The sequence below is a fragment of the Stegodyphus dumicola genome, chromosome 5 (genome assembly GCF_044657685.1).
Source record: "Stegodyphus dumicola isolate Sdum_Otavi_A_Nest chromosome 5, ASM4465768v1".
Lineage (NCBI taxonomy): Eukaryota > Metazoa > Arthropoda > Arachnida > Araneae > Eresidae > Stegodyphus > Stegodyphus dumicola.
In genome coordinates this window covers 181,285,479-181,312,779 of record NC_140772.1, presented here as the reverse complement: position 1 = coordinate 181,312,779, position 27,301 = coordinate 181,285,479, and the positions used below count along the sequence as shown (strand labels likewise).

Sequence of the window (27,301 nt, the reverse complement as noted above, 5' to 3'; positions counted from 1 at the left end):
ATTCCAGCCGCGATGCAAGATCCAAAGACTTCATGTGATTTCGAAGATCCAGATCTTTGTGGTTGGACACATGATCCCCGTCAGGATTTTGAATGGAGAAGACACCAATTTTCTACTCCTTCAGGTCACGTGGGAACCGGACCTTCTTTCGATCACACGTTTGGAGAAGGAAAAGGAGGTAAGAGCAAATGATTTTATTTGGATTTACAATCACATTATGACACATTATGACACAATTAGGGAAATAAAACAGGATCGAAGTATATTCTATTCAGCTTTCGCTATGGAGACCAAGAAGCAGTTAGATGAAAATCTTGTTGAAACTAATCACTCTTAAAACTAGTACATTAGAAAAAGCTATACTCATGGTTTTTTATGCGCGCTCAAGGGAATGTAAGAAGAATGGAAAATCTATATCAGCAAAAGATAATTTACTGTGAATGTAAGAAGAATTGAAAATCCATATCGCCAAGAGGTAATTTATTGTTTCATTAGATTTGATGCCTGATGTACTTTATCTAAATTACAAGAGGATTAAGTTAAATGCAAAATTAAATGTAAATTTCCCAATAAATTAATATAATTCCTAAGAAACTGAAAATTCCCAAGACATTGTTGTAATTTAAATGCTCTTTATTACTTATATACAAATCTTATAAAATGTTTGAAAAACAGAAGATATCTGGTTATAAGTAATCTAGATTGTAATGCTGAAATGTAGTTTAAACTTAATTTAAAGTTGTGTTCTTCTAAAAATTCCCTTCATGCTAATGTTTATAAACACTATGCCATATTTCTTGCATATTATATGATTGCCCATCATATAATTGGGTATAATATTCTTGTAAAACATATTCAGAAAATACTTCTCACAGCCCAAATAAGAATAAATATTTAATTTTAATTTTTATCTATTAACTATAATTATGCACATTTTCAAAATTTGTGGAAGTTCTTTATTGCTTCATGTTCTTATGCCATAAAAGCCAGCATATCGTAGGAATAAGAAACAAAATTTGTATTTCATACTAATGTATAATGTAGACTGAAATAAAAATATAGTTAAGGAGAAAAAATGTAGTCAAGCTGTATATGAAATCAAAAAATTACACCAACATATTGTTTATATTTATCAATAATGTACAAATGGGATTGAAAATATTATATAATTTTTTAATTCTCACCGCATTAAATGCACGTGTATCAATTCATGAACTTCGAAAGAAAGAATATTCAATAATTGATTTGCAGTGCAGAATTTAGATATCCCACCTTGGGAAAATGAACGGATCCAGCTTCTTAATGTTTTCGACCATCACGTGAAGGCAAGCACTAACGATATCGTTTACAGACAACTCTTTGCTGAGCACAGACATAAATATAGCAGTTATCTTCCAGTATATACAGAGGGATCCAAGTCAAATGATCATGTAGGGATGGCATTTGTAATTGAAGATCACATTGAGGGCAAACGTTTGCACCATGCTTTTTCTGTCTTAACATCTGAACCAATTGCAATATATTATGGTCTTTTGTACATCTCAAAGCTCTGCCACAAAAAGTTCATATTTTATACAGACTCGTATAGTGTTCTTAAAGCGTTGGAAGTTTTTCCCAACACTCAGAATCCTGTGGTAGTGGATATTCTCAAGATTCATATAAACTTAACGATTCAAGGATATGAAATCTTCTACTGCTGGGTTCCCGGGCATGCGGGAATAAAGGGAAACAAGCTTGCAGATATCGCATCAAAATCTGCTGTTGAACTGTCCAGTCACCTTATTCCTTTTAGAGACATCTGCTGTGTCTTCAATGGAAAGATCCGAAAAAAAGGGCAATAAATTTGGGACGTTCAGCTTCACAACAAGTTGAGAAATATCAACCCTACAATTTAGCATTGGAATTTTGCTGGAAATCGTAAGGAGGAAGTTCTTTTGACTCACCTAAGATTTGGTCTCACTAGAGTGGCGCATGACTACCTTTTGAAAGCTGAGAATGAGCCTGTTTGTTCAAATTGTAATGTTTGTTTATCTGTCCGTCATATTTTGAGTGTCCATGTTTTAATGGTCTTCGTCAGAAATATTTTAATAGCTATGACTTACCTCTCGATCGTGTAATTGGAAGACTGGCTAATTGTAATTTATTTTATTATTTAAAAGAGACTGGCTTTTACTATCTAATGTAATTTATTTTGAATATTGTGTCTTGGATTTTAATGTGTGCTTTTACCTTGTTTTTATATGACTTCATCCTCTTTATTCGGTACATGTGTCCACTTGTTTTTATTTATTAAATTTATTTTCATAATTTTGATCATCCCACCTTGTGTTTGGCGTGTCATAATCATCTTTGGTTTTGCGCCAAAAACCTCACTCTCACTCAATAATTGATTTTGAAGCAGTGCTTGCTTTTTGAGAGTTTCAAGTGTAAACATTCTGAAATAATGCAGTTGTGTCTCTGGCACTGCTTTTTTACCCTTTGTGCATTTTGCTTTACATTCTTCAATGTTCATAAATTGCATGATAGCAAACCTCTGGGTTAGTGAACGGTTTCAAATAATCGGCTATTTCGTTGTGGTTTGCTAACACATTATTTTCTAATGAAGTGACAAGACTGCATGCAGTACAAGCCTGTACGCAGTTTCAGCTTAAGTGGCCAAATCGCCATATTAATTTACAATTCTGCGTCGTACGTTAAATTATGGTATGGGAGTATTGCTCATGTTCGGCAAATCTAATATTCACAAATAAAACACATCGATTCTGGTAAGTAAAAGAATCAGATAAGACTAACAATAAGTACCAGGTAACCAAGAAAGTTCGTGGGGTTTTTGAAGACAGTTACATTTGGCGCGTTACATAATTTTTTCTGATTTTGATGACATAATTTTTTCTGATTTTGATGACATAATTTTTTTGCACTTCCTTTCAAACCTTATTCAACAGAGAGCTGTTAGAGAATCGCACGTTTCGCTACTTGTTATGTAGGAAGCGCAATCTAAGAACATACCATTGGAAAAGGAGATTTTTAGGCCTATTTTGCTTTAAGAGTACAAATTTGGAAACAAAGCTGCAGGGGCGGTGAAGAAGGTGCAGCGTGCTTGAAGAGACATGAATGAGTTAACGGAGTTCTCAAAAGTTGGTTTAGCCGATGTTCTTCTGGAAACGAGAGCCTTGAAGATAAGCCTCGTGTTGGTCATCCATCCTCCCTCAACAAAATCCAGCTGGAGGAGGATATCAAGCAGGATCCTCATCAAACTTGCTAGGAGCTTGCATACAGGTTTGAAGTATCTGACGAAACCATTCGATCATGTCTTCATAACTTTGGGCACTAAGCAAGTGGATTGTTTATATCCTGTGTGACGAGAAAACATCTCCAACGGTTGAACATCTGCTTGTCTTTGCTGTAGCACCGTAATAAAACCTCGTTTCTGGACCAAATCTTGATATTTGAATATTTAGGAAGCGAAAAAAATATAACAGCTAAGATGCCCTCGTCAAAACTGCAAACAGCATCAGAAACTGCATCAGAAAAAGCCAGCACTGGTTAACAGAAGAGGAATTTCCCCCTCCACGATAATGCCAGAACTCATCGGGCAAAAGCGACCAAAAAGATGGCCAAAATACTGGGTTGGGAAGTTCTGTCTCAGCTCCTATTCCCCGGACATCGCCCCATCTGACTGTTACCTACTTTTGACCATGGATAACCACGTGCAGGAACAGCAGTTACAACGATATCACAAAAGCTGCATCACAGTTCTTGGACTATAGAAAAAAAGGATTGTTTTTCAAAAAGAGCATTTATAAGCCTACGTATCGTTGGGAGCATGTAACTGAAGCCAATGATTATTATTTCGAAGAATGAAATGGGTATTTAAGATTTTCTTGAATCTTTTTTGATGAGTGATAAAAACCGCAAGAAATTTCTTGGCTACCAGATACTTCGTTAGTGATGACATAAATAATTCTGAAATAAATTCTTTAGAAACATATCAATATTGGTGTACAGTTTTAAGAATATGTACAATATAGAAAATATGTAAAAACTGCTCTGTTAAAATTTCAGCTGCTACGAGGCACACAGACATGCATAAATTTATGAATTTAAGAATGATAATTAAATCTTGCATCCAAAATATTTTCAATCAGCTGGCTTAGAGGATTATGCTTGTGGTACACAACAAAAATATGACTGCATCTATAAGCATATGATGTCTTATTCTACATGTGTGCAGTTTACAAGCATTATAAGACAAAATATATTATATAAAACTTCAGGGCCCACTAGAAACCTAAGGATAACGTCTCTGAACACTGGTAGTTCGACCTAGAATCGAATTCCGGCAAACGAGCTGGCTGCATTATCGGTTTTCGTGATTTTCTCCATGTGTAACGCAGATGTTCTCTTCAAAAACTCCTCCACGATGTCATCCCTCCCCACAGGCAGATAACCTTGGAGTTGTTCTGCCTTAATCAATTAACATAACCTAAGATTTAAAACTTCAAAACTGCATTCATACGGTTATTCACTATTTATATGCTTTAGTGGTTTTCAAAGCATATTCGGTAACAACTGAAGCATTGTTGCATAAAAGCTTCAGTACATTTTTCTTCGGAGAACATGCTTGCATTTTTTTTAACGTAAGTTTGTTTTAATAAAGAATTTCATGGATTACGCAAGGAGTAACGAGCTTGTAGAGCTCATTCGGCATTTTATTTCAGAACAGGAGACGTTAAAAATGTGCAGTGCCCTCTCCAGAATTCGGCAGTCTGGACCTTCCAAATTACTAGTCGGAAGTACTTTCCAATTACACTACGAAGGCATAGGGTTAGAAGGAAGGAAATATCTTACAAACTGAATTTATTGTCATGTACCGACTAAATCTAAAGTCTTCGATTCAGCTTGCATTAAGTTTATTAGCTTAAATTAGTTGCTTAGATTTGTAAAAAACTTATTTAAAGTTCTATTTATAATTATCATCAACAAAAATCAGTCATTCATGACAGTTTCCTCTGTTACAAGTAGAAAAAATAATTAATCTTTAAATGGTGTGGTGGAAATATGTGCGGAGAACCAGGTCTCTCTAAGCTTTTTTAAAGATTGCGCTTTTTGAAGAATTTCATGAAAGAGTCAATGAAAGAGATATTGCGCCGTTTTGGAGACAATGAAAAGTCAGATTAAGCAGTTTGACAACTGAAGCAGAATAAAATTGGTTTAAATCGATTTTCAGATTTTCTCACTAAATTAAATATTAAGTTAGAGGAAGAAAAATATCTTTTGCATATTGCGTTCTACATTATTTTAATGTAATTGTTGATACGATTTTAGTTGCATTGACTAATTTTATATCGTTTCCGAAAGTTGAATCGTTCCTGATTTTTTGTATTTTGTAGACAATACAATTGATGATATTTTTCCATCTTAGGAATGTTTTCAATTTCTTTCTTTTTTTTATTTGGCATTAAATTAAACGTCTCACCATTAAGCAGAAGAATGCACAACGTACATGTTTTTTATCCACAGACTCACAAAATGAATGCAAACTAATGCCTGTGACAATCAAAACATTTTAACTTATGTTCCGTTGAAAATTACTTTAATTCATTTTTTATTTTATTTCGTGCAATTCTTACATATTATTTTGGACATTCATTCTTAAATATTATCTCGGACATCATATTCATTACATATTATCGTTGATATTCATCAAGACCTCAAATGCGCCTGGCAAGAGCCTTGAATACCACATAGGTCACAGTCCGACATCAGCTCATTTCAGCCCCTCCCCCCTTTTTGAGAGACAGCACCCCAAGGCAAGGCGAAGGGTTCGAGATTATCCCAAGCTCTTCTCCTGCCACAACCTCTCAAGAGGACTTTCGGCTTGCCATCTGTTTAGAATGCTTTCATGCCGCACGTACATACGCTATAAATACAGACACAGACATATGCAGACACATACAGACACAGACCCTATAGATTTACAAACATCCATGCCTTTTCCGGGATCTGAACCTGGGCCCTTCGGTACGGCAGTCAGAGTCACTAACGCTGAATGTTGAGGACTAATAAAGTTTTCTTCGATAATCAATAAACTACTCATCTTCTATCAATCTGCTGCGAAGCAAAGCGTGTTTTTAAACAACGCTTTACCCGCCATACTGGGATATGCGAGCTATCTTCCGCAACTTGAAAAATACCGTTTAACTAAATAAATTAGGGAATATAACGAAGGTATGAAAAAATACTTCAAACATAACATCCTTGTAACGCGTCTAAAAGCTGTGTGAGTGTTATAAGAGATACTTGCCATTAGAAAAAGTATACAGAAAACTAAACAATGACAAAATTTTTTCCTTCAGATCTCAATGTGTTCTGATTTAGGCACTGAAATTTTATTGATATACTGTGCAATATTTAAAAAACTCAAAGTATATTTTATATCAGTCTTTATTAAAATTGATTTTTCATACAAGTTTTAAGCACTTCTACTTAATCACTTAATGTTGTTTTTCTCTTAAATATAAGTTTTTAAATGTTTTCGATCTTTAATAGGGAAAATAATCTATATAGATGGCAAAGCACTGCAAATCTAGAAGTGCAGTTGAGTCTGTATTTTCGAAAAAGCTTCACAATCTAAACAAAGAGGGAAAAAATCATACGAAACTTTTCTAAACTCTGCCAGTTTGCAAGCCCAATCCTAATCTCATCTCATTTGTAGTATGTCAGTCAAAGCCATGAAAAATAGGACAGTCTGGATGCCTCCAAGAAAACATTTCAAGGATTTTAGAAAAAGAACTGAATACTTTTTTTTTTTCCTGAAAATGCAGTTTTCAAGATTGAACATTTCTTAAGATAAGGCACAGAATTTTATGAAAAACAGTTCCAAGAGTTTAGACGATAGAGTTTTGTGTATGCAAAATGTGTTTTTATGCAGTCTACTTGAGGCACAAATTCCAATTGCTGTTGTTTTTATTGTTGCCAGTCTTACGTGTCTCACAATGGTCAGCACAAGACCGCAACTTTTATCCTGGCAAGGAGTCAAATGTGCATGGCAAGATCCTTGAGCACCATATCGGTGACAGTACGATTTTGCTCAGTTTCGGCCCCCAATTGTGATGGACAGCACCCCAGAGGTATCATTACAAAATATCAAATCGATAATAAAATAAATTCCAAGTGTACAGACAACCTCTTGAGAGAACTTTCCGCTCACTGCCTCTTTAGAGTGCCCCCATGCCGCACAGACACTATACATTTACAAACATCCATGCTTTCTCTAGAACCTGAAACAGGTCCCTTCAGTACGGCAGTCAGAATCACTAACGCTATCCCGGTTAGACGGCAGTTTGTTAAAAATACACTATGCTTTAACGATTTAAAAGTAAAATGTTTCCCACCTTAACATCGTAAATTACAGTAATTATTCGAGAACAAATTAATTAGGATTAGTTTCTATATCTATTGCTTATGAAATTGAATAAAATAATACAAAAAGAGAAAGGAAAAATATCTGAAAGATTTCAGATTTTGAATTACGTCCAAAGGGGCGTTTTTTTAACTTTGTGTGTTACCTTTATTTATTAAATATCATGTTCTTTGTACTTAAACCATAAAATTCAGTTCAATAGCAATATCGAAAAATAATTTTAAAATGAGCCTATCTTTAATGAGAATTTCTGATACACAGTCTCGCGCGCTGGAGATATTTTTTTCCCGTACAGTGTAGCCATTGCTCGCTTTTAAACCGTATAGTTTGTTAATCAAAAATTCGTGAAAGTGTTACAAAATATAAAATCGATAATAAAACAAATTCCAAATTTCAAATTTGGTCTTCCACATTCCCATATTCGTAGGAGGCTTACGTCATTCAAAATTCGATGGCTCTATGTACCGTTGTTTTATCAGAATGCGAGAAATATGCATGCATTTATGCAGATTTTTCATTATTTAATTTCTTCAAATATAATGCGGAACTCTAACAGTTGGTGGCAACAGTTTGAAAAGTAAAACGGACATTTATAGTGATTCAACGCAAAATCGCAAAACGAAAACAATAGTCCTTCAGGAACAAAGCCCCTTTGGACTAAAAAATGTTGGGAAACCTGAAGTAAACAGATCACAGATATTTCGAAGTAAACAGATCACCTCTTTAAGAGTCGTGAAAGCATTTTAAGAAAATGAATTAAAACGAAAAAGTTTTCGCTTCTTGCATCATATTATTCAAGTATTTGACTTGTTAGATTTTTCAATATTTTACTGACATCCTATATGCTAGGTGAAAGAGAAAGATACAACAACAATAAGTAAATGACTGAAAATTGTCTCCTTGTGCTTTAAGTAAAATAGTGTATTCAATAAATTATTTTACAGGGTTTTACCTTTATGGAGAGGCTTCTTCACCAAGAAAAGTTAATGATACATCTAGGTTATTCTCCCCAGTGTATCCTTATTATTTAAGTGGAGGCTGCTTTGTTTTTTGGTATCACATGTATGGATCGACTATAGGTAAGTACATATTTTGAAATTTTAAACTGAATGCATTAAAAACATTTTAATAATTTTTTAATAATTCCAAGAATTTCTCAAATAAATCTGTATAAAAGTAATTTTTTTTAATCTACAAATTACATAACTAATTATCTTTCCTTAATAACCCTAGTTTATGCATTATATGCTTCATCTTGATAATGCAATGTAAAAATTAATATTTTTGCTATTTAATGCAATGATTAAATTTACGTACACATAACATGTAGAATTACCAGTATTTTGATTAGAAATATTTTTACAAGAAAATGCTAAAGTATAGAAATCATGATTATTTAAGTCTTATTTCAAAACAACGATAAGCTCAATAATTAGGCGGTGTTTTATTTTCTTAAAATACCCTTCTGCAATTCCTAATGATATTAACGCAGATTAATATTAAAAATTATTAAGATATATTTTGTCATCCATTTCTCAATATTTTATATGGTAGGATATATACGAGTAGTTACTCAGTTTTAATCAAGATGCGGCAGTTATAATATTTAATTACTTTTTTAGGTAGAATAATTTAAATGTATATAAGTGAAATATGTGAAGGTATACTTTGAGGAAGTTCTGTCACTACAATTTAAAAAAAAATATTCCTACCGTTTCATTTCATCAGGGATTTTCTTCCATATTTAAACTACTAGTCTGAATAACATTTCGCAGATAATTTATTTCTCAGATAACTTGGTTTCCAGTGAATATGCTTTCAAGGTCTAAAAATATTTAGATCTTTAATTAGTTAATTAATAAGACAGAAATATTAATTGCAAATATGATTTTCTCTAAATAGTTATTAAAATGAGTGAAGATTAACAAAAAAATTCACACCTGTTCTGCATTTTGTAATCCATAAACCTTTATAAATTTAAGAGAAGCAAATTAAATATGAGACAAACTGAAATTAAAACTGTTTTATTAAAGAAAGGTTTAACTTAAGTATTAGAGTTAAGAAAGTTGCCTTTATACACTTTAATACCACAAAATATCACGAAACTCAGGACCGTGAAACTAAAGGTATAAAATCTTTATTTCTGGGCTAAAATACAGCAAAAACTATTTACATTCTAAAACACCCCACAGGAACATCTTCAATACACTTTTCTTTATGCCTGTGTCAACAAGAATTTTATCTCATCATTACAGAAACTTCAAATAGTTCCCGTTTGGGAAGACCTCGTATACTTTACTTCGTAGGCTAAAAAATACTTTGAATTGGAGAAGCTTTGAATTGGAACAAGGGAATTCCGAACCCACCTGTTCCCTTCCAATCTACCGCGCTAACCACCCAGCTAGGTTTTATAATTACTTTTATATCTGGTGCCTTTTCTTTTACATTCGTGCTCAACCAATCACAATGTAATGTCCACGTTTGACCTTGTAACATTAAAATGTTTGGCTGGAAGGAACATTCCTGACCGTTCACTGCGTGGTTTTTTTTTTTTTTTTTTTTTTTTTTTTTCCTGAAATCTAACTGCCCACATACATGTAAAACACCAGAATTCGCTGTCTATAACACGAATAATATGAAATAATAATTAAGGTGTCATTTTATTGTCTGCATTTGAAAAACATAATATGTACAAAGTGAACTGTAAAAAAACTTAGTTGCCTTAATTTATTCCTGAGATATTGTTGATTAACTTGATGAGCATATATAATGTGTATTATGAAGTTTTGAAATTTTAGTTGCTAATTTTGAAATGACACGAGCTTAAATGGCAAATTAATATAATGGAACGTATCAAATTGCGTTTTTATATATATGTATTCATATCTAATTCAATCATGCTAGAAGTTATAAGATCATAGCTTTAAATTTACAGCAATAAATCCTTACATACGATTAAATATCTTAATTGATCATCTTCATTTCCTTAGCAAAATTAACACTATGCAAGCTTTAAAATTTTACACACACTCACACACATATATATATATAAATGAATAATAACTACAGAATAATAAACATTTAGTTTAGAATATAAATCGGTGCTGGTAAATTAGATGATTCTTACTCGTTTCTTTCTGGCTGTTCAAATTCCTTTCAATAATTTGTTAAATAGCTTGAAACATTCGTTTGAAATTTTAACATAACTCTGCCTCTGTTTCAACAAAAACACGAAGAAAATTTGATATGCATAACTGAAGAAAATTTTATATAAAATTTCATAATGTACAGTACTCAGATTTATCAGCTAATAACGCTTTTATTAAAAATGTTGGATGCTGGAAATTTCAGAACACGCTGAAAAATTTGAATCTTAGAAGATTCAGAGTTACAATAGGTTTTTTAAAGTCGAGAAAGGATAATGTTTTTATCTATTTAAGTGTTTGATAAAATCCAGTGTTTACTTGCAGAAGTTTAATTTGGCTCTCTAAATTGTCTTTACTGAATGAAGTTAATCTCATTTCATACAAACGGTACTCTTAATCCACAAATATCTTTCACTTTAGCTATTCTTACATTATTTGTGAAAGTAGCTTAAAAAAACATAAAGTTAAATTTTCATGTTTAGGTATTCATGTATTCTGAAAGAATATTAAGGAGTTTCTGTAAATAAATATTTATATCTGTCTGTCTCTTCTTTTCACAAGGGAAAACTATTTTTTTAACTATTTTTCTCTCAAAGAAGATTTTGTATCTAATGCTCGTGAAAGAATGCACCGCCGAATCGAGGAAAAAAATTCCCACTATTTTTTGTTGCTTACTAAGATGCAAACAGACCTGTTTTTTCCCAAGGGACTAAGTTGACATCGCAATGTGGAACGTTTTGTTGAAAGCAAAACATATTTTAAATATGTTTCTAATTTATTCTTTACGTAGAGTTTTCAAATGAAAAAATGCTAACTCAGGATGAGATTTTTACGGTTTTACTACTACCAGCTGTGAAGAAACTGAAAATATAAGAGCTAATCTTCTTGGCTATCATACAATGTGACTAGATCTACTTAAATGTCAAACCTCTGCGAATTCTCGCACAGGCGTGAAGATGAACACACCGAGAAAGATGTAGCAGACTCTTTTATTAATCACAACTCTTTAACAGAAAGGCATGGTTTTATGTGCCTACAATAGCACCGACTACTTCCGGTGAGAACTTAATTAATAATTAATTTAAAGATAAGAGAATTGCTAGACTACACAATTCAAGTTTAAAAATAACAGGCTGATTCAAAAATATACACCGGCGATAAGCTAACTAGTAACCAACTGGAGGAGGAAATTGCAAATGTGCGCTTCACTAGCCAAATCAGGCTCTTCCTAATATTTTCGTTTTAACCGTTCCTAAATTTTTCGTTTCAACCGTACTCTCGTTCACCTACTTTATTTGCATCTTGGCGAGAAAATTCGAGGGGAAGTAAGAGAATTATGAAAAGGTTGAAAAGTTAAAATAACTGTTACTACAACTAAACAGATCCCTATAAAACACTATTAATAATATGCAGAATAATAGTGAAAATTCACTGCGCTCCTATCGGAAAACGATATGACATCTTTCAGCGGCTTGCTGTATGTGTTAACAATTACAAGATAAAGGCGCGCACGAGAGAGATGCCATTATACATTACATTCTTATTGTTAAGCTTATTTAAAATGCATTAGGGAGAGGTGCGAGACCCACTTACCCTCTCGCCAAAGTTCGGGTGGTGATGAAGTACTTTAGTAGTATTTTGGCCTAAATAAAGTACTTCTAAATACTACTAAAGTACTTCTAAATACTACTAAATACTACTAAAGTATAAAACCAGTTGCAGAGAATGATATGTTTTTGGTGCGGGAAACGTGAAAAATCAACTTTGATCGCGATAAGAATCGAACAGTCACTTGCTACTTTATGTAGTAAATAAAAGTGAACGTCAGGAAGGTAGAATTTCTCTTAACTTTTTCTATGTTATAATTTTAGAATGTCCTCCACGAAGGCATCCCTCCCTTTAGGCAGATAGCCCAAGTGTGCTTTGCCGTAATCTTAATAAACCAAACCAAATCTATGGTATAATTTCTGATTAGATCAATTCCATTGGCTTTTCAAAAAAGACTTTCCTATTCTGTTATATAAGGTATACATATAAAAATATTTAGATAACCAAACTGAAAAATATTTAACTGAAAGCTAATAATGTGAATAAAAAAGAAAAAAATGAGTTATAATTAATTCACAGATGAGACGCTATCTAACACGAAAAAAGCAAACAATAAACAACTCTCTCTCTTCCTATATATATATATATATATATATATATACAGAGAGAGGTAGAAAACATGTAAAATATTTTAACTTAATTTAAAATCTTATAATCCTCATTATATTAGTTCAATTAAGCTATTTTAGGTAAAACAAATAGGTAATAGTCATAGGTAAAAGCAACAACAAAAGATATATTAAAGCAATTTTAGCCAAACATAGATTCTAAGCAATCTCTCTATATAAAGAAAAAAGTCTATTTATTTGTTCGGTAATAATTCGGTCACTACTTTAGCTATCGTCACCAAAGTTTCTACAATTCTTTTCTGAGTCCTGGAAAAGGTCGCCCTCCATTCGTTTCCAAAAAAAAGTAGTTAAAATCAGAGATATAATTAAAAAAGATAATTTTTGCCCTCATTTTTCTGAATGGCAACAGTTTTGCAAACTAGAGTTCCAAAAATTAGACTATTCTCATCTTCGTACGACTTAAATCAGCCGAAATATTAATAAAAGCTCTGACAGCGCTAATTTTCGCACTCATTTTTCCGAGTGGCAATTTCTCGCGCGTTGGAGATAAAAATGTTTTATTTCGAAAAGTGTTGCTACTGCTCGCTTTCAAATCCTAGAGTACGTTAATAAAAAATTTGCAAGTTTTACAAAATCTGTGCTTATAAAGACGAATGTCTGTTTTTGTGTGTGTTTGTTCGCGTTATTGATTTCTGATGAATTATGATAAATTTTGGCCGCATTAATCAATTAAAATTGAATATAAGTGAAATATTGGATGAAACTTGAGCTTTTACGACCATTTGATTAGAAAGACGAAAATCATTAAAATCTCCGTGCCATTGTTGCTGATATAATGATAAAGAATTAGCTTATTTTTGTAACGAAATTTTTATGTGGGTTCCATTATCAGGGTCAATGTTCCTTCTAACCTTCTTCGGGAACATACAAGGACCTGACTCGGAACAGAGAGCTTACTAAAGCTATGTTCACTAATTGTGGTAAGTAGACAGGATACAGACGAAGGGTATACAAAACCCTTTATTTTTCTCTATATACAATAACTTCCGTACTTCGAAATACACTGACCCGCCACTTGGGGTCTAACGTAAAAGTATAAAAATAAAACTAAACTCTAATTTAACTTTAGAATAATACACGTGGAAGATTGGCCTTATAATAACAGGAAGCGTAGGTAGCACAGAGACTGTGAACACTACAATACGTTTAATTTATCAAGAGGATTAAAACCTCTGGCCTGGAAGGCAAACAGCAACTGCGTAACTTCTAAGGTAAGCGGCCTGCGTTGACTCACTGCTTCCTCTCTCTCTTGCTTGGCAAAAAGCCACAACTTAAGTACTTGGCGTTCGCCAGACAAACTTTGCATAAAAACCTTAACGCTTATAATTCTGGCCGGAAGTAGAAAATAAGAAGTGATAGTAAAGATTTAAAATAAAATAAACGTTAGTAAAACTTAAGATCCTTACCCCATATCGCATCAGACTGAAAAATGTATGACTATGAATTGCATTTTTTGCATGGTAATTACAGATGGATTATAGCGGTATCGTTCTCTCTGTTGTTAGATGGATTACTCTTAATCTAACTTAACTGGCATCGGGTACTTCCGCTAGTTTTAGATAAAACAAAGCCATTTTAATTTAACAGAAGCTAATATGCGAAGTGTGACATCATTTATTGAAAAGGTTTTCATGAATTCCTACCAGATGAGATATATAATATCAGAAAGTTTAATTTGGCTTCAAGAGAGAGCAGCTGTCTTTATAAAAAGCATATTTGCATTCACTTTTTATTTGCAATATGTAATTTTGACTAAGGCATCTAAAACTGACTCGGTAAGATACATTTAAGCATTTCAGCTCGTGTATATGTGTGTATAAAATCACTGAATTACGTAATTTACAAGCTAAAAAGGTATTAAAAATTTAGTATAGATTTTTTATAAATTAGTTATGCATCTGGAATGCCTTATGTAAAAGCATAAGTGTATTTCTGCATTATTTTTAGTAAATTTTAGGTTGCAAAAGTTTCCTATGTTTGCTTATTTTCCTTAAATTGCGCAGCATAATATAAAGGAACTTTCCCAATGCCCCTACCATAGTATAATGATTAGAAGATATAAATATTCTAATGAAGATGACTAAATAAGCAAAGTAAGCGTATTACGAGAGTGGGCCAAAAATTTAAGGAATTTAGAATATGCTGTTCTATACTTCCTCACTTTAAAGCAATAGTATAAACTATTCTTTTATATTGCTGGCAAAGCCCGGTATCTTATTATATTATGGATTAATAACCAGTTAGTTTAAATTAACTAAATTATTTAATTACTTAATTTTACTTAAACTCATCATCTCACCTGAAATTCAGATTTTTGACAGAGAATCTAATATGACATTTCTTGATAGCTAGTCTCATCTGAGATATCTTTATCTCGTCTGAGATTTCATCATTTATCTTGACCTCATTTGCGATATATATTATTGGTTCTTCGTTCTAGCAATTACGAATAAAGAGTCAACAGCACATCTTCTAAAAAGGTAAAGGTGATTAATAAGACGCAGAGTCTGTGCAAATATAAATTTTCAAACTGTAAATCTGAGTACATACTTACGCGCAAAATTATATCTGTATTTCGATCCTAAAGCTTTACAGTTTATCTATCATGGGACATTCTAAATGAGTATTTAATTTTTACGATAAGCTGTGACTGTTCGACACCTTTTTCCTTTATTGAGAACTTGTCTGCGTGCAACGAAGACAATCCTGAAGGAGGCATTAAAGCTCGCAAAACGAAATAATTCAAATGAAAGTAAAACGATATAAGACTTTCATCAACGATATAAGTGTTTCATCACAATAAGAATTCATTCTTTTCCATTTCGTTATTACAATGATGTTCTGTAGATGCTTCTAAAATTATTATGTTCTGTTAAGCTGCGTTCAGACGACGGTGTAAAATGCATAAGTGGTATAAGCTGAGCTGTGTTGCCAGGCAACCAGTCTCTGCTATGTCGCAAAATCTGGTTTAGGGCTCTTGGCATAAAGTTGGAAGATTTCAATTTTATGCCGACTTGGGATAAGCGTCGACCAGTAAGAGCGCACGCGCGAGACCTGAATGGGAAAACAGAATACCAAAGCTATAGACACATCCACGCATGCGCAAATTTAGCTTCTCTAAGTGGGTGCGGCTTAGGTGTGAACGGAATTCCCGCATTTTATTCCTTGTGACTATGTGACATATACATCGCCTTCTAAACGCAGCCTTATTAGACAGTCAGAAATATTTTGTTTATACCAGATGTGCTTTCGTTAGTAATTTCAGTACTTTTCTGAGCAGGAAAGCTCAATTAAAGAAGGATAATAAATGTATATTTGCGTTTGTTATAAGTCTCCAAAGGCGATGAGTAATTTTTGTATACGCTCCAGTAATATCAAGGATTTTCGTGATCGCTAAACCAGACATTTGCATGTTTTGCTGCTAAAAAGGAAGTCCTAATGTTAATTTACGATTAAATTTCCGTCCTTTCAATTGCTTTTCTTAAAAAAAAAAAAAAAACGGAGTGAAAAAATTGTGCCGTTTTCTTCATAGCATATTTAAACGCAACACAATAAAATATAAATAAATTATATTGTATTGAAAAACCTCCGTTTCATAAGTTAAACTTACTTCACGATAAAGCTCTAAAATACCGTTTTCGTTGCACAGATTATTACCCAGACGCCAAAAGAATGCTTTATCGGTTCATCTATCAGAATTTAGACGTTATCTTACAGCTTAAGCTCATGAATTATTCTACAGACATTTGATATTTCGCATCACGTTCGATCGTTCACGCAATAGCTCTATCTTGAAAAGTTTCTCTAGGTGTAGAATTGTAGTAAACATATCTTTATTCGATATTCGAAAAGATTAATTGTTCCTGTGAGTAATCCGATTTCTAACGTTTTTCAGAAAGACATTTCTCATCAGTATATTTGGGAAAATTGTGTTTATGATCTGTAATTTTGCCACAGACTCAGTTCTCCACGTCGGATTCCTTAATAGCTACTACATAAATCTCACGCCTGCATGAAGTCATTTCGGACCCGTTCTTCGCCAGAAACTAATTTTATAATAGTTATCATGAATGATGCTGACGAACACGACCACTTAAATATTTTTAAAACGTTTGTGCAATTTTAAAACATTACTGTTATTCAAATTCAATTGCATCATTCTTCCTTTAATATTTTATTGTATTTTCTTTGTTTTAAAATTATAAAATATTTTATTTTTAAAATGTGAAATTGTGTAACATTTAACGTAAAATTTCTACTTCCCATGTTGCAAAAAAAAATAACATTTTTTTCCCATGAAAAATTTAATATAGACATAGATTTTAATTATTTCAATGAAATATTTTCAAGTACTTTCTGACTCATTTTTGGGCTTCACAATGAATTGAATAAAGGTTTCAAAATGATTTCTCTCCAATATTGTTAAGAAGAAAGGATTTTCTGAACATGTCAGCGGAAAACCTTTGATCTTCAAAAGGACTGGGATAAGTTCTTCTCTTTCTACTTCTTTTCCCACCAACAGGTTACTTTTTTATCCGGATATTTATTTCCAATCTGATCTTCGGCTATGCATAATTTTGATCTAATTAGAATGGCATCACAATTTATTCTTCGAAAGTAATATCTACTCCCTAGAGATTCAGTTCTTTCATGTGTTGATTATTTTTATGTTCGCTCTACACGCTTTCGTTTGATTTTAAATTATGAAGGCCTTATTTGCTGAAACAATTATTAATTGTTACTTTTTTATTTGACTCTAAGCCACGGATTTCATATATAAAGCCTCGGATATGTTTATCGTTCCCGAAAACATTCTGAAGGACAATTATAACTAATCTTTAGTTTAGAGAACAATTTTTTAGATTCTTGATTATGCTTGAGTCTAAAGGTTGAAATGCACGATTAAAAAGAAAGATTAAAGATTGCAAAATTAAAAAAGTCTCTACGTAATAGGTGGTCACGGATTGGTCCATAAGGAGCAAAATTTTACAGTTTTTCTTGCCATACTGACTTTTTTGAGCCATTATGCAAAACAAATCGCAGTTATCCACGTTACCTTTAATTTCCTTTATGCCATTATGGCAAGGTTTTAACTGTTTGGAACATAATTGAGTTCTACAACTTTCTCATATTAGAAGAACCATCGTCTTCCTTTCATTAGCATTTTTGCAATGTAAAATAGTAGTAAAGCGTTTATATTTTTCTTAACACTGTTACTTAAGGATAGGAATGAGAGAAAAGTAAATTCATACTTTATTAATATTAAAATCCCTTTCAGTTCATATCCATCCATTTCTGCGGGTAAATTATTGAACCAGTTTCCAGCAGATTCAATTGGAATATCTTTCGATTCTCCGTTTATGACGGGTACAGGTAGAAGTAGCGGGACATTCCTGAGATATTCAACATCTTCATTTCTTCCCTCTTTTACCCTGTGCGTATCTTCTGAATGCTGTAAATTTCTATCAAATGTATCTGAATTGCATAAGGAAACGTCAATAAAATATTATGTAAGTTTTTGAAATATTGTTACCAGAAGTATGGTAACTACAATTATATGTTTATTTTACATTAATTGGAAGGAAACTAAGTGAAAGAAATTGATTAACTGTTATTCATATTTTTTAACTATTGTTGTCAAAATTATGTTAACCACGTTTAAACTGTAAAGTTCTAGTTAATTGACATGTCCTTGGCTGCTAGAACTTTAGCGAAGAGTCTAGCGACTCTTCGCTGGTCTTCTTACAACTATAAAGATAAGTCCAAATAAGGTTTAATACCCTTTTATATACTCAAAGGAACACTCACAGACGATCCTTTCCCGAGCTTACAGTAGAGACTCCACTTGGGCTTTAACATAAGATAGAAAATAAGAAACTAATTCTAACTAACTCAAACTTAGCCGATGCTATACAGAAATAACTACCCGAGTTGGCCCTTTATTAAATCTCACCGCCGAAAGTAGTAAGATAGGCGTACAGCAACGACTTTGCCCGAAGGGAGAACACGCTCTACTGAGAACATCTGAGCCTTTCTCTAGAAGTGACTGAACTTTTCATTAAATACTGTTTCTACATCATTTACATAAAATGCGATACTGAAAACTCATTCTGGTAGAGAGTTGTAGGAAGAAAATAATAATTTAAAGGTAAGGATTTCAAAATTAAAAATAGCAGTTAGAAAATTAAAAATATCCCTATAAAATATTTAATTCTAAATTTACGGAATGAAAACTACAGAAGGTGTTTATATTGTTTTAGAATGACTTCGCAGCAGTTTAATTAGTGTTTCAAATAACGAGTATTTTTTTTATATTTTTGATCTGTGAGAGTAAGATATACATTAAAAAAATTATATTGACTAATATTTCTACAAGAAACTGCATAAAAAAGCTCTTCATCTAATCTCTTAACATCAGAAATAGTTTTCTGAGCGGATATTTTATTTTTAGCTACTTACAGATACAAACATTTCGCTCTTCATTTTATGTACGGCATCTGGGATATAGCGTTTGACGTAAAGTCAAGATTTCAGGCAATTTGTGTTATACGAGGGTCAAACCTATTGTTTTTTTTTTTTTTTTTTTTTTTTTTTTTTTCTTATTGAGAGTACAGCTTTTCCTAAAATAAAGTATAAGGCCCGGAAGAAAGTATAAAATGTTAATTTCGTAATTTTTATAAAACTGATTTCATTAAATTTAAAAATGTCAAAATATGAATATTAGCGTCATTAAAAAATAATTGGATATGTATGTGCGAAAATAAAGACGGGGTGAGGCCTTTTCTGGACATGGTTTGTACAAAAATAAATATAATCATCTTTCGTAAATAAAAACGGGAACGGGGGTGAGATCTCACAATGGTAAATTTTACTTCGAAATCGGAATCGCTGTTTTCCTTACGGTTAATGGGTGGACATTTCTTGATAAGTGGGATATATGCCGAACGAAACTGCTGATTCACATAATCCACTTCAGCGAGGACTGCATGTCGAAATCCGTAAATGTTCCGGGAAAATAATTTTTGTATGAAGTCCGAGAAAGGACGTGGCGTTAGGATTATTTCATATCTCAGAAATCGTCGACATAACGCCGCTGGTTTCGCCGCTTCTTCGACAGTTCTTACGGATGATCGCTTGTTCTTGTTAGGGAGGGAATATTTCATCTGTTGAGTAAAAAAAGGAAATTCACCAATTCATTTCTTCGTTTTCTTCCATCCTCCAGGCCAGTGATCTCAGACTGGTAGCCCGCGGATATATTTCCCATAAATTAATTAAAATAATTATTACATTAATTAACATTGAAAGAATTTCAAGAATGATTTAGAGTCCAGTTTCACATTATTTCATTGCCATTAAAGATGAGGCTGAGTAACGTCGCAGAATATCTACAAATGGAGCTAATTAATTTATATTGTGATATAAATCTTATTGAAAGATTTCAAGGCACAAATTTGATTAATCTTTTTTTCCCACTTGTTGCGAGATAAATGCCCTCAGTTAAGAATAAGTATAATCTCTTTATTTGGGAACACATATATACGTGAGCAGTTGCTTTTTCCAAGATTGAAAATTAAAAAGATTTTAAAACAATTTCAGACTGATCGATGAGCATCTACAATTCGTTATAAAGACAGTTTCTGGTAATTTCTCTTCAAGATTACAAACTTTGTTAAAACAGAAACCATAAAGGTGTTGTAGCTGAAATTCATTGTTAGAAACAGAGACGTTTAAATTTAATCATATACAAATACATATATTTTTATGTACGCATCAAGGAAAAATTAATGAATAAAAGAAAGTTGATAGGTTATCATTCTTTGAGTCTTTTGGTTAAAAGGAAATTCGACCCTTCATCTATTTTCAGATCGTGCATTGGGCCCGCGTGAAATTTGAGTTTGAGACCCCTACTGTAGGCAACTTCGCGTTGCATTGTTACCCGAGTGGATGCCTGCTTTTATATGCTCGAAAGAAAAATCAATCAAATTGTAAGGAATTTAAGTTTTACTAACGTTTATTTTATTTTCAAACTTTGCTATCCTATCCTATTTTCCACTTTTTAAGACTTTGCCATCCTCTCTTATTTTCCACTTTCGGCAAAGAATAAACGCGAACAGATTTGGTTATGCAAATGTGAGCTTGCAAACTCTTGAGTATTTGTGGCTTTTAGCCAATAGGCTGAGAAAGAGACTTCTCTGTACCTAACGTCGCGCGCACTTTTCAATCAGTTCCTGTCTGCCTTTGAGGTCAGAATTTAGTTCTGTTTGATACTTGAAGACGTATTGTACTTTCCGGCATTTTGCTCACTACATACGTAGAGTTTAAAAGCCAATCTTCGCTTTACTAGTCTTTGTAAAGTATCTGAGTTAAGTTCATATTTAATTTAGTTAGTTTCTTCTTATTTTTTAAAGTTTCAGACCATAAGTGCTGGTCTCTGTATCCCGAAGTGCGGGATCGGCTGTACGCTGTTGGAAATAAGGGGTAATTTAACCCTTCTAACCTTCCTTACTTTTATGATATCTTCTACACACGCACGAACATAGTTTTTTATAAACTCCCTGTTCCTACTCAAGACTCCAGTTATGTTTGCAAAGGCAATTAGAAGGAACACTAGCCCTGATAATATCATCAACTGGAAAAAATGGGGGCTTCCGTCAAGCTTTTTTTATCCCTTTATACTGTTCTTTATTTTCGCCAGGGAAACATATTTACTTTGGAGTCACAGAAGATTAAAAAAAAAAGGGGGGGAGCAATTGACAATGCTGTGTTTGCTTCCCATTGCGAGAGAATTTACCTTTCCCAAAAAACAGCATTCTTTACTATTTCTAGAATTTTCAGTATTATTTAGGACGAAATTGTTGAGCTAAAAATTGCGGAACTCTCCGGAAAAAGAGAATTAGTAACCCAACAGAAAACTGAACTGACGTTTCTAGAATATTGTTTGCAAAATTTCTGGCTGGAATATTAAGTCACAAAGTTTGAATTCCAATTTCCATTTCGGTTATATGATCCCAATCATGTTTTTATTATCATTTACTTTATATTTACCTATTATTATTATTACTATTACGTTTTTGCTATGGCAATCAGCGATCCCTCCTAGCCACACTCCAACACACGTGGTACATGCATGATGGAGCAATTAGTTCTATACTAGTAGTTCTTGTATTTTTGCTCATGAGTTACGCCTTTCTGTAAATTTTTATTGGACATACCTTTGCTTATCGTAACTTAACAGAAGGCTTTCACAAAATTTTAACTATTCAGTTTTGGAAAATTTGTATATGCATGAAAGTACACAGAGATAGACAAATCAGAAAATTATATGCCAGATATACGATATGCTTAATTTTTCAACCAATATATTGAATTTAAAAAATTAATGCTACGAAGTCTGCAGTGCAATAAATTACTTTATGCAGTTTAAGGTTATTTTAATCAAATGCTGAGGTAGATAAAATATGTCAAAAAAAGTGGATGAGATGAAGTAAAATTTCGGATCAAAGATTATAAAAATATATTTCGTTGTACCTATCATAATTTTTATGATTTAAACCTATAATGAGAAACTAACAACTCTGATCGAAAACTTGAAATATTACTTTAGGGAATCGCATAAATTAGCAGAACAGAAATAAAATACCATGAAGAAGTTACTAGTTTAGAAAGATAAATGAAAAAGAAAATCTTCTGAAAAGCACTATGCTATTTCCAAGTTTTGAATATTATTGGAAACCTATTTTGTTAAATTTCTCTTCTCTGATATATCGGCAGCACTGACAAATAGAAAAATAGTGAATCTCTTGAGAATGGGACCCCTCAGATAGTTCGTGAAATGAACTGAAATGACACCCAGACAAATGGCTGATATTATCGGTTTGTAGTAGACACATTATAAATCTCTTTCTTTATTCTGTCAACATCACTCTTTTTATTGCATACATGTATCCACATTCATATCTACTTATGCGACGGGAACGATTTATCAAAGAGTCTGTGTGCATTGAGGTGAAAGGGCGCCATCGATTAATATTAATACAAGAAGAGCAAGGATCCCTAAGCTTTCTTTGAAAAGGCCCCAATATTATGTTAAACGATTAAATAAATTTATATAGATTACATATTTTCTCAACATTAAATGCAGTCGCACCCATGATATGAATACAAATAAACTCATAATGTTAAGTACAACGTTATACAATAAAAATACTATCACCTCTTCTTTAAAATACTATATCAGTTATCCGTATCCTTCCTGATCCTGATGATATATAAAAACAAATCTCTTCTGGGTATTTGGTACATGCAAATACCATGCATCGATTCAAAATTTTGCATTGTATTAATGTAATTAGTAAGCAGGAACTGTGTTAATTTAGGAAAAAAATCGAGCTAGTGTTTCAAATATTTCTCATCTTCCCAAGGAATGTACAAAAACATGCATAATGCTGCTAGAAACATTCATGAATTTGTTTTATAAATTATGATACAAATATCAAAATATGTTAACTAATTGAGGGAGGCTAATATTAAACATAGCCCAACAAAAAAAATATTTTAATATTAATATTAGTTCAGATATCAAATCATCAACTATAGCTACATTTAAAATTAATTTATGATTGAATAACTACGTATTTTTGAAACAAATCTGGCTCATTAAGACATTAATATTTAATTGATTGTAAACGACAGTCACAAAAAATATAAAGAATTCTGAATATAGTTTTTTGATTTAATTTTTGCTGCATTATTTTCTCTGATGATAATGCTATCATTCGGGTATAGATAACAAACAAAGACTGTGCCAGATATTTTCTCTTAAGAGTTTGAATACCAGTTGACGTACTGACATAAAAGTTTAGATATAGAAGAACATATTACGAAAACAGAGTAAACAGATACACAAGAAATATTGATAATAATGACTTGAACTACATAGAAAACATAAATCATCCAGATTACACACATATTTACGACTCAGCACAAGCTGATGCAAAGAAACCTATAATAAAATGCAGAACTTATTCATAAAATTGAAATATGATACACTATAATAAATCAGTATCACGTAATAATATTGCTACAGGGTGGTCATTAATGATACAGTAGTATTTAAAATAATATACTATATAATGTTCTTTTTAGTCAAATATAATTACTGGAAACATTTAAATAATGTTATGAGTGATATATTGAGGTTACCGAGAAAATTGCTTATTGGCAGGAGCTGCGTTTATCATATTTTGTGACGACAGTGAATTTAGTTTTATTTCAGGCTACCGAAGTTAAAAAAAAGGAATGCTAATATGATTTATAAACAGGGTATTGTCCCCTTTATTTGCTATGCTTCTAGAGTGTGGGAAACAGCTTTAGAAAAGAAGAATTAATTCCCGTATAATTCGCAGAATTCAAAGAAGAATTTTACTAAGAGTTGTGCGTGGCTGCAGAACAATTAGCTATGAAGCCTGTTTCGCAACTTCAGGATTTCCTTCGATTGACCTTCATGTTTTAAATGACAAAAAGTTTAAAAATACCATCAGCAAATTTGTGTTCGATACCAATGTGTTGTTTGAAGATCTTCCTCATCCTGCCTATCTTTTGCCAATTCAAACTATCATTCATGACAATTCTGTTGATGATAATTTCCCTGTTGTGTGTTATACAGATGGCAGTAAAATTAATAATCGAGTTGGATTAATTTATGTCGTTTTCCATAATGGTTCTGAACTGGAATACAAACTCTTTAGAATTCCCAATGAATGCAGTGCTTTCCAAGCTGAATTAGTGTGCATTAGTGAGTCAATTAAGTGGATATCTAACAACTGTTCACTAAGTGCTAAATTTCTTATTCGCACTGATTCTCTTTCATCCTTATATTGTCTTAGGAATATCTACTCATATAATAAATTAATTGTCACTTCCCATGCTCTTCTTAAAGACCTTAATAATAAAGGTGTTAATGTTATCTTTTCTCATGTATGTGTCCACACTGGTAATCTAGGAAATGAAAGGGCTGATTGGTTGGCAAAACAAGCTACACATCTTCAAGTAATTACTCCAATGATACTTTTCAAGTCATTTTACAAGAACAAAAGTATGATGATACAATACTCAAGTGAAATGAACTATACAGGAATTCTATTACTGCCTCTTTGACTAAACAATATTTTCCTTCCATTCTTCATGGACTGAATAATAAACACTTTTTCTGCAATTTTGAAGTTACTCAATTTCTAACTGGACATGGTAAATTCAATTCATATCTGAAGAGATTTAGATTATGTAGTACAGACTTGTGTTCATGCTGTTTCGGGGGAGTGCAAAATGTCGAACATTTGTTGTTCTCAATCAAAATCGTAAAAAACAACCTTATATTTAGCGTAGGTATAATGAAACACTCAATCGATTTCGAGGGCAGCTAAAGGTCCCTCCTCATCAGGAGAAAGAAATACATAGAAAGAAGAAAATAGGAGAAGGAGTCACAGAAACACGTAGTGCTTATCAGCACTGCACGTGGTTATAACTAGATTTTTAATCAGAGTTGCACTGGCCGCCTACTTTTACTGAGCCAGGCTGTCTGATCAAGCATAAAGAAATATTAGAGAAGTTAAAATAGGGAGCGAGGGGTAAATGCACCTTACGCTCAAAATCTGAACTTCAAATAATGGAAAGCAACCACTGAACTGATTTTTATACCCTCTGGTAGTACCAAGCGCGAGGAGGTAACGCCATCTATCGGCAAAAATAATTGAATTAAGATAGTAGAATTTTAAAGGCATTAGGAAGGACTGGATTGGACTTCAAATCATTAACTAAACTTTCTAAATCTTTGTGAATGTGAAAAGCCTCAAGAAAATCCAATTCGCCTATGGAAGAAGCCTTTTGGATGATTTTTGCAGACCCAAAATCAAAATTATGGTTAAAAGTCCAGCTATGATACGCTATTGAAGACTTGTTAATTTCGCCTTTTTTGACATAAGATTCATGTTCCTTGATACGAAACTTCAACGCTCTTTTTGTTTGGCCAATATATCTTAAACCACACTGACATGATATACTATAAATTCCCCAAGAATTCAAGACAGAAACGCAATGTTTTAGAATCGAAGGGTGAATTTTATTAATAGGGGAGAAACCGACTTGAAAATTGAATTTCTGGAGAATCCGTGCAATTTTATAGCTAACAGAAGGATAAAATGGAAGCACGACAAGGTCATTAATATTATTTCTAACAGTGGAATGTCTTCTTTGATGGGAATCTGAAAATTTTTTGACGGCTTTATCAATAATCACGGGAGAAAATCCACGGTCAATCGCAACTGCTCTCAAATAATTAAGTTCATTGGTAAGCAAAGATTCAGAGGAACAACTTTTAGCGCGCGGAAAACATAATAGTAAAAAGAAGCCATTTTTTGCTTAACAGGGTGGCATGACTTGGCATGGGGTGGTAAACAAACTGCAAAGGGTTTACGGTACACAGTGGTGCTAAAATCGGTTTCATTGCGGATTATAAGAATATCGAGGAAGGGGAGGGAATTATTGGATTCAATTTCAAGAGTGAATTGGATGGCTGGATCAATTGAATTCATAATAGATAGAATCTCGGATAAATCCTCTTTATAACCGTCAAAAAGTGCGAAAGTGTCGTCAACGTATTTGTTGTTCTATTGTTCAAAGCTCAAGGAAGGACGAAACAAACTCATTTCTAGGTTAAACTCTGTGAATATTACATTTCCTCCCCCTCTTCACGTATTTGTCCAACATAAAATGGCTTTCTCTTTCTTCTGTAAATTTATCTCTTACATGTCATCTGTGAATTTGTAAGTTTATTTTATTTTGTGTTGTGTTGTTGTATTTGTTTTTTTTTTTTTTTTTACTTACCTCTGTAAGCCTTGTGTAATATTATGTGGTGCACAAGGATTTAAAATTTTCAATTAAAAAAATGCATTAGAATATACGTTTGAATACATAAGAATTCTTGTATGAATTTCTAGCCATGCGTGAATGTCAAAGTTTAAAAAAAATGCCCTTTTGAGTACTTTGAGGCATACGAAATACATTTTACCGTATATCTGTGAAGTATGGTTCTCGGAGTTTATTAGAAAACTGTGAAGAAGACAAAACAGCAAAATTTTATTATTTGAAAGGGAAATATTACTCTGTAAAAAGTATCTGGTAGCTTATATTTTTCTGGTGTTTTTACTTTTCCTTAACATGGCTCACTTGAGAATCACTAAGCCTTTACAAAATCCCTTTATTAATTTTTCTAACGTGACTTGATCCGATCTGTGTTTTAAAATGTTCCTAAAACAAGACGCGACATTTGCAAATATTTATACTGCGGCTTACTAATACTTGGTGATAATATTCTGTGAATCTTTCCATCATACCTCGTTTTTCACAAATTTCGGGCAATTTAGAAACATCATTTCCTCCATCTTCTTCATCTGAAGATATCCCATTAGCAACCGAGCGGTAAAGACGCTGAAAAT

The 27,301-nt window shown here is 32.7% G+C and overlaps 1 protein-coding gene across 1 annotated transcript in view; it reads left to right on the top strand.

Annotated features, from left to right (window-relative positions):
• The window catches only part of LOC118189076 (uncharacterized), a 408,861-nt gene that overhangs the window by 257,505 nt on the left and 124,055 nt on the right, over positions 1–27,301 (top strand). Inside the window, exons 4-5 of the mRNA XM_085817435.1 lie at positions 8–178; positions 8,371–8,505. Coding sequence (XP_085673561.1) covers positions 8–178; positions 8,371–8,505 — 306 coding nt within the window. The remainder of the gene's footprint in view (positions 1–7; positions 179–8,370; positions 8,506–27,301) is intronic.